Source organism: Nelumbo nucifera, chromosome 4 (genome assembly GCF_055504915.1).
Source record: "Nelumbo nucifera cultivar China Antique chromosome 4, China Antique-T2T, whole genome shotgun sequence".
Lineage (NCBI taxonomy): Eukaryota > Viridiplantae > Streptophyta > Magnoliopsida > Proteales > Nelumbonaceae > Nelumbo > Nelumbo nucifera.
Window position 1 is genome coordinate 78,012,547 of NC_142652.1, and position 9,250 is coordinate 78,021,796.

At 45.5% G+C, this 9,250-nt stretch overlaps 2 protein-coding genes across 2 annotated transcripts; both read left to right on the plus strand.

Moving 5' to 3' along the window:
• The first annotated feature begins 1,784 nt into the window (after positions 1-1,784).
• Positions 1,785-3,988, plus strand: LOC104605097 (universal stress protein A-like protein). The gene is made up of 3 exons (XM_010269713.3): positions 1,785-2,242; positions 2,307-2,425; positions 2,541-3,988. Exons 1-3 carry the CDS (start codon positions 1,943-1,945, stop codon positions 2,638-2,640), a joined length of 519 nt encoding a protein of 172 aa, XP_010268015.1. The 5' UTR covers positions 1,785-1,942; the 3' UTR covers positions 2,641-3,988.
• A 374-nt stretch (positions 3,989-4,362) lies between these two features.
• Positions 4,363-5,058, plus strand: LOC148800754 (uncharacterized). Its single transcript, XM_088903837.1, has one exon. It carries the CDS (start codon positions 4,363-4,365, stop codon positions 5,056-5,058), a length of 696 nt encoding a protein of 231 aa, XP_088759963.1.
• The last annotated feature ends 4,192 nt before the right edge of the window (positions 5,059-9,250 follow it).

Sequence of the window (9,250 nt, forward strand, 5' to 3'; positions counted from 1 at the left end):
CTTAACTTGATGGGGCTTCTAATCAAATGGTGGTTGGAGCTGGTTTTATTTTATGGGACTCTGCTGGAATCTTTATTACTTTTTGAGTCTAGATCTCTTGCTCACAAAAACTCTGTCCACGTCTATTCACATAACATCGCAATCATACAAGGAGAACATTTCATCCTCCTACATAATATTATATATGTGGAGATGTTCCCAATTCATAGAAGATAGTGTATTGTGGGTAGACATGGATAGAGTTCTCATAGGCAGAAGATCCGGAATCCTCTTAGAGACCCATTTCTACTTGAAGCTCAAGCGGTCCACTTAACTCTCCTTTTTACAGTAGAATTGGGAGCTTCTTTTATCATTCTCAAGGGAGATTCTCTTACAGTTAAGAGTTTATTCATTTATTGCACCCTGACTCTCCATATCCATGGAGGATCAGACATCTCATTGAAGATTGCAAACCCCTCATTGCTCAGTTTGTTGGACCCCTCGTGGGGCTAACCTTGCAGTGCACAAATTGGCCAAGCATGCGCTTTCTGTTTCCTCTCTTTTTACTTGGTCTTTGCCTCCAGACATCTCATTGATGTAATACCGAGCATGTTTCTTAATGAAAGCGACCTGTCATCACTCTGATAACATTATTTTGATGTTTATTTGTTTTTTCCCTAATATTACAGAGAGGGGTGCAATCGAGCTAATTGAGTTGAAGTTTGGTATGTCTTAGTTTGATTTGACTAAAATATTATTAGGTTTGAGGTAGAGTTTAAATTCGATTTAATCTCAGTTTGATTAAATATTCGATGAATTTTGAGTTTGGATTGAAAGTTTGAAAAAGAATACATTATTATATTTTATAATATATGATATATTTTTTAAAATATATACAATATTCTTGTATTATATAATATAAAAAATATTTTCATAATACACGTTATAATATATATTTTTACATTATATAATGTGTATATCTTTATATGTATGCATGTATACGTTAATCGAACTATGCTTACAAGATTTTGAGTTGATTTTTTTATTGGTTATGCTTGGATTTGAATAACTAATTGCGCTTTTCTGAAGGTTCAAAGTTCAAATTCGATTTGAGCTCCATCAAAATTTAACTCGAATCAAGTCCAATCAAATTTGAACCCGAATCCAAACATTGTCGTTTTTTTTTAAAGCAAAAAACAATGAAATCAAACACAGATCAAGAAGTTTTATTTATTTGGTCTTTAGGTTGTGTTTGGTTTCAATGCAAATAAACTTGCACTGATGTGAAGTTGTGACAGTGCAAATAATTTGAGTGTAAATTTTGATCTATTTTTATTTTAAATTTTAGCTTTTATTTGATTATATTATAAATGAAGTAAATTAAGACATGAACTAGAATAAAATAAAATCCAAAAAAAAAAAAATAAATAAGATTTTGTATTTTTTTATTTACACTCCGATACATTTATACTAATACAAATAAAATTACACTGCAATCAAATACAGCCTTATCAAAAAGCTAAAGAAATACTGAATCTGCTTCTCACACAGGGCGCCTCACACCTACTTTATACGCACATCCTACCATGCATTAGGATTTGGATTTGGGAGCATCTCCCGTGGCCATTTGGGTCCCACTCTCACCCTTTTGTACCGACACTCAACACTTTTTAACGGTCATTTACACGAAGGTTTGGTTTGTAATTGTTAGAAGAAACTAGGGTTATTTTCAATTTCGTCCATTGACAGACTTCCAGGGTAACAAAACCGCCAAAAAGGACACTGAAAAGTTGATTCTGCCTCCATCTCCACTCTCCACCCCACTATAAGAACCGCATGGAGGGGAGGAGGAATTGCGTCTGATCCAAGTCTAGTCGTCGAATTCTTTTTCCTGGTTTGGTCCGGTTGTAACGAGATTTCTGGTTTTCCGGCGAAGACAATAAAAGCGTTAGGGTTCCGATCAATGGCGGCCGTCAGGGAAGATAAGGAGCGCAAGATCGTGGTAGCAGTGGACGAAGGAGAGGAGAGCATGTACGCGCTCTCCTGGTGTCTCAACAATGTAATATGCGACAATTCCAAACACACCCTCATCCTCCTCTATGTCAAACCTCCGCGCGTCCTCTACACAGCTCTAGACGGAACGGGGTATTTGTTTTCGTCTGACATAATCGCGACCATGGAGAAATACAGCAAGGATGTGGCTGATTGTGTGATAGAGAAGGCGAAGAAGCTCTGCAGTGAAACTGAAAATGATCTCCAAAATGTAAGTCATTAGTTTTCTTTTGCATGGATAAAATGGTCTTTTACTCATCAAGTATTGGTATCAGGTTAAGGTGGAGACGAAGGTGGAGAGCGGAGATCCAAGGGATGTAATATGCGAGATGGCGGAGAAGCTCTCTGCTGATATGTTGGTCATGGGAAACCATGGCTACGGCTTAATCAAGAGGTGCGGTGTATGTTATCATCTCTTTTTCTTTTGTTTTTTTTGTTTTCCTGCGTTATTTCCTAATTCTGAATCTCTGTCGTGTTGATGTGGCGATGGGTTGGTGCTGATGATGCAGGGCTTTTCTTGGGAGTGTGAGTAATCACTGCGCACAGAACGTCAAATGTCCTGTTTTAATAGTGAAAAGGCCCAAATCTACGGCTGGGAATAATAGTTAAACATCTGACTGATTCTGCGCCGTTTGATCTTTGCTTGTCTATGTAATCTGTACTTTTTTTTAATGTGTATCTATGTAATCTGCGTCGTTTGATCTTTGCTTGTTATCACCAACAAGGCAACAAGAAACAGGGAACTTGCCTCAAGTTTCGCAAGATCCTGAGGGTCCAAATTACAGTCCGTGAGGACATGGAGAACGATGGAGGGGTTAGCTGCCAAGGGGAATTCTCTGGTGTGGATTCTCCGAAACAATGGCGTTGTTGTCGTTGACATGTTGGTAAAGGAGGGACAACAAGAGCAGCTACAGGTGGGTTGACGATGTTATGGAAATGCATCGAAGGGGCTCCACTCGCTGTGGCGTCCATGGGAACTGCCAAAGCTCGCAGTGCCCGAGCTTGGCCGAGAAGAAGAAGATGAAGATCTCAACTGTTGGAAATTTCTCAAACAGAATTCTATTTCGACACTACTCTTTCTTCCAACAGGATTAAACCATCAGGTTCCTTGTTTTTGTTATATATAGTTAACGCCTTAGGCAGAAGTATCCACACTATGTACTAGGTTGATCAATTAACTTCCATTGATCCATTCTCAAACCTAGATGTATAAAATCAAGAGCAATGGTGTCACAGACCGTCTACAACAGCCAAAGAACGGGAAAAGAAAAGAAAATGAGAATAAGGAAAAGTTAAAGAGAAAAAGATTGAAATGAATCGATCGGCATCGCCATTAACATTGCAAAAATTAATCCAACTAAGCTGTAAAACATTTCCATTTTGAGCAAATCATAATAAAACTCCGTCAGATGTTAGACTAACAAAAGACCCAGCTAGAAGGAAAAGAAAATCCAGAGCCAATTCACAAGCACGGAGCGGAGCGACGGAGAAATGAAAACGACCGGCGCTGCTTCTGGGTTCGAACGGGGAAGAAGAAGAACGGAAGGGAGTGGCTGAGAGGGGGTGCCGCCGCCGCTGCTCTGCTTCTGGTTTCGAACGGGGAAGGGGAGGTACTAGACGATGAACGGAAGAAGAAGAAAGGAGAGAGGGAGGAAGGGAGTGGCTGAGAGGGGCTGCCGCCGCCGCTGTTCTGCTTCTGGGTTCGAACGGGGAAGAAGATGAACGGAAGGGAGTGGCCGAGAGTGTTGAGTTGGTTTGTTACTGCTTAGTCCAATAAATCCCTATTATTAAGGGTGTCATTATTTGTTTGTTTTAGTCTTAATGTTTCTACGCTATTATTAAGGGTGTCATTATTTGTTTGCGTTAGACATGGATTGCTTAATTCTTGTTCAGTTTGTTATGTAAGGTTATTTAAATGTTGTTCTCGGTTTGTATTAGATAATTTATTTCTCCTCAATATCTGTCTCTTCTCTTTCTTAGTTCTTAACATTTGGTATCAGAGCTCCAAGGGGCCTGATTAAAATTTGAAGCAACAGTCTTTAAAAGTATGACAACATAAAGTTCATTTGTGCAACCAGCAATCCCACGATTCGATGGGCATTATGATCATTGGGCAATGCTCATGGAGAACTTCTTGCGTTCAAAGGAATATTGGGGTTTAATAGAGAATGGAATTCCTGCAGCACTTGAAGGTGTTGTTCTCACAGATGCATAGATAAAGAACATTGACGATCAGAAACTAAAAGATTTGAAGGCGAAGAACTATCTATTTCAAGCATTAGATCGTTCAATCCTGGAAACGATCCTTAACAAGGATACAACAAAGAACATATGGGATTCCATGAAACAAAAATATCAAGGAACATATGGGATTCCATGAAGGCAGGAGAATCGGTGAACGAGTATTTTGCTCGGACTCTTACCATAGCTAATAAGATGAAAGAAAATGGTGAGAACAAAGGAGATGTTGCTGTTGTTGAAAAGATTTTGAGATCTACGACTCCCAAATTTGATTATGTTGTATGTTCCATTGAGGAGTCTAGGGATATAGACACCTTAACCATTGATGAGTTGCAAAGCAGTCTGCTTGTGCATGAACAACGTATGAGTGCTCATGTTGAAGAAGAACATGCTTTGAAGATCACTCACGGAGATCAATCAGGAGGAAGGGGTCGAGGCCGTGGAAGTTCTAGAGGAAGAGGACGGGGAAGAGGCAGACAAAACTTTGACAAAACCAAAGTGGAATGTTACAAAGGTAACAAACTTGGGCATTTTCAATGGGAATGTCCAAGCAAGGAGAAGGAGGCCAATTATGCAGAAACTCAAGAAGAGATGTTGTTGATGGCACACGTGGATATGAACAAAGCCAGTAGCGAAGATTTGTGGTTCCTTGACTCCGGATGCAGCAATCATATGTGTGGGAAGAAAGAATACTTCTCAGATCTGAATGAGAATTTCAGAGATTCAGTGAAGCTAGGCAACAACTCAAGCAAGGCTGTAATGGGAAGGGGTAACGTTAGGCTGTAGGTGAATGGAATAGCACATATTATCATAGGAGTATTCTATGTACCGGAGCTGAAGAACAACCTGTTGAGCATTGGGCAATTGCAAGAAAAGGGGCTTGCTATTCTGTTTCAACATGGAAGGTGTAAGGTGTTTCATCATGAGAGAGGCTTGATCATGGATACGAAGATGTCTGTAAATAGAATGTTTGTGCTACATGCTATATCTCAGCCTTTAAAATCTGCGTGTTTCAACACAATCACTGAGGATTTGGTGCAGCTTTGGCATTGCAGATATGGACACTTGAGTTTTATGGGCTTGAAGACTCTTCAACAAAAGAAAATGGTAAATGATTTATCTCAACTTAAGTCTCCTTCAAGGCTATGCAAGGACTGTTTGATAGGAAAGCAACAAAGAGATTCATTTCCAAAGAAGAGCACCTGGAGAGCTTCACAAATTCTCCAGTTAGTACATGCTGATATTTGTGGACCGATCAAGCCCATCTCCAACAGCAAGAAAAGGTATTTGCTCACCTTTATGGATGATTTTTGATGAACGATAATTTGACCCGACCCATGAAACGACGACACGTGGACGCTAACTCAGCATAAGCGACAGCTCGGTATCGTGGTCCAGTACGGCTAAGTGATAGGCCCATAAAGCAGCTCGCTACATGGTAGCGGGGTAAAGGAGGGGCTCGCCACAACGCGGGCTACGGGTCCCCCGAGCTACCTCAAGGGATATTCCGAGGAAAACTTTAACTTGCGAGCTAAGAAAGCCGGCTCGCCTGAGCTCCCGAACGAGGCAAGTCATCCGAGGACCAATTCTACCAAGGGTACTTCTGAAGTATTCGAAGCTCGTTGCAAAGTAGCTCGCGTGGGCCGCACGAGCATTCCTCAGGAAGCTTCTATTTAATAATCCGTACCCGTCAGACTGGGCCACGTCCCTTTCGATAGTTTGCGCCCACGTCTCTCAGTAGGCGGAGGCGTGCCTGTCACTCTGAGGATGTGTCACTCGCCCGAGTAAGGAGTACATCCCAACGCCACCTGCTCAGTCCTGACATGTAACGGCTGTGGCAGGGACCCAGTGGCGGTTATGCCCGATCTCGCAAGAGCGCTCCAATAAAAGCCCTCAGGGCAAAGGAGAAAGGCTCTAGAGACCTCTAACCTCTAAAATATAGTGATAAAGCGTGACCTCCACTCTTAGCTCTCGTTTTCTCTCTTTACTCTCCATACACAGTACTAACTTAAGCATCAGAGTATTCCCACCGGGCAAGTCCCCGGGAATCCTTCCTTTCATCTTCTCAGGTGCCGCGTGTTGCTGACAAGGAGCCAGCCAGTCGCCAGCTAGGAGTGCCCGGATCACGCCGCATCATTTGACGCCGTCTGTGGGAATACGCTTCAAAAGGCCTTCCCCTTTAAATTCTTTCAGTTACTTCTTCTCCCTTGAAACAACCCAGCGCTCATGGCTTCCTCTAGTGACGTCGAACGAGGCACGAAAATGGGTAACTCCAAGGAGCAACCCCAGTCTCCTACTATCTGTATCGGACAGTTCACCGTCCCCCTCTCAGCGGATGGAATCCCCAGTTTGAACGTGCCTCTCACAATGGCACCTGTCATCGCCCCACTCCCCGCTACAGTCAGAACGACGTTGACCGAACCCTCGGTTGTGCCCCCAGTGGCCAGCCTGAACCAGCTGGAGGACCTGATGCAGTGCATGAAGGCCATTCAGGCTCAAATGCAACAGTTCCAACAACTTCAGCTCTATCAACAGCATGTGCTACACCAGGTCTCCCAGTACCAGTATCAGCAGCAGTTCCCCCAGCTGCCCCAACCTCAGCACCCGGCCTCGCAACAAGCCAAATTTCGCCGCCAGAGTGAGCACTCCGACCGAGGAGAGGCCCCCCAAAATCTCCCAAAAAACCAGGCCTCCCCCTACGGCAGACGGGAGAGACCGGCTACCCCGATCTCGCCACAGGTGGACAGGTTGGGAGGACCCCGGCCCGACAGGTCAACGTCGACAGTCGAAGTTCGGAACCCCGATCCCTGAAAACCGGTTCGAGATCCTGGCAACAGACTCTAAGCAGGCCCCTTCTGTCCGCAGCCATCACCAGTAGATCGGGCTGCTCCCAACGCAAACCGTTCTAGACAGCGCGGAGGTGAGCAGCACGAACGCCGAGCCCACCAAGAAGTAGAGGCGTCACCGCCGAGCTCGTCGATCTGTCACCTGCGATTTGCCCGAGTTCATGGGCAAAGAAGAGGTCGGCTCAGCCGGAGCCAGGGCTCCCCTCCTCTCAGTTCCGTCCCCCCTGTCCTCCGAACTCTTGGCAGTCCCGATGCCCAAAGATTTCAAACTTCCCCCTCTTGACAAGTATGACGGGTCGTTCGACCCGAATGACCATGTAGACGCCTTTCAGTCACAGATGCACCTGGCGCGAGCCAGTGAGTCATGCATGTGCGTGGCCTTCTCCACTACTTTCAAGGGAGCTGTCCGCACGTGGTACCGGAACTTGACACCCGGGTCGATAAGAAGTTGGGCACAGTTCGCACAAGCCTTCACGTCCCACTTTGTCACCAGCAAACGGTGCTCGCGGACTGAAGAAAGCATCTTCCACGTAGCCCAGAGAGAAGGGGAGTCCATCCGAAGTTATATCAAGCGGTTCAACGATGCTTGTATGCAGATACCACGCCTGGACCCCGTCGTATGCCTAGCAGCGGCCAAGAAGGGTGTAAAGCACAAAGAATTCAAGTGGCACATGGTCGTCGACCAACCCACGACCATAATCGACTTTCTAAAGCTTGCGGATAAGTTCATAGCCACCAAGGAGGAGATCAACCAGAAGGGTGAAAGCGCACCCGAAAAAATAAAGAGAGAAGGGGAACCTTCCAGTCAAGAGGACACCCGAAGGAAAAAGGAAATAGTTCGGGGTGCAAAGGCGGGTCAGTTGTTCCAAGCTCCTGCGCCAGACCGAGCTGACTACACTCCACTGAACGCAAAGCGGGCCGAAATCCTGATGGCCATCAAGGACGCCCCGTACGTGAAGTGGCCACCCCGTCTGAGGGGGAATCCCAATGAAAGAAACAAGAGTCTGTATTGCAGCTTTCACAAGGACCACGGTCAGAGTACCGAGAGTTGTAAAAACCTCCGCGACGAGATAGAAGAGCTTATCCGTCGCGGATATTTGAGAAACTTTGTATAAAATAATAATAACACTAATAATGGTAATAGAACAGGTCAGCAAGGAGAGCATGGCAAAGACGCTACCGAGTCCAGTAGCAAAGCGGCCGAACAACCGCAGAGACAGCCCCTAGAGGAGAGGCCAGTTCGGGAAACCATCCACATGATAGCGGGAGGTTCGATCGTTGTAGGGTGCACCTTAGCGGTAGCTCGGACGTCGGTTCGCGAGGTCACCCGAGAGGAACAGAACCCCCCAAAGCGGCCGAAAACAGAAGAGCCAATTCTCTTCACAGAAGACGATGCGCGAGGGGTCCATTTCCCCCACGATGACACGCTCATAATAAAGCTGAGAATCAGCGACTTCGAGGTTAGGTGTGTACTCGTCGACTCGGGCAGCTTGGCCAACATACTCTTCAAAGCCGCGTTTGACTAGCTCCAGTTACAGAGAAGCGACCTGAAGCCCGCAGACACTCCTTTGGTAGGCTTCAGCGGAGAAGAAGTCCGACCCCTTGGAAAAATAACAGTACCTGTAGAGATTGGCACATGGCCTTGTGTGGTCAGATTCGAACACAACTTTCTAGTGGTGGCAACCCCCTCTCCCTACAATGCCATAGTAGGTCGACCGATCACCCATGCCCTATGGGCGGTGGTCTCCACTTACCACTTGGCCATGAAGTTCCCAACAGACTTCGGTGTGGGAGTAGCATGGGGCGACCAGCTCGAGTCCCGCAAGTGCTATGTTGCCGTTCTAAAGGGGAAAACCAAGGTGGCCGATAACCTTGAACTAGAACGACCCACGGAGCAAGGCGGAGAACGAGCCGCGCCCATGGAAGAAGCAGCCGCGGTCCTAACCTCAACAGCAGACCCAGCTCGAACGCTCCAGATCGGCGCTTCCATCCAGGAGCCCCTACGATCCGAACTGGTAAGTTTTTTACTTCAAAATTTAGATATTTTTGCATGGTCCGCGACAGAAATGCCCGATATAGACCCCGAACTCATAACTCACAAGCTGAACACTGATCCTGTAGTTAGGCCCGTT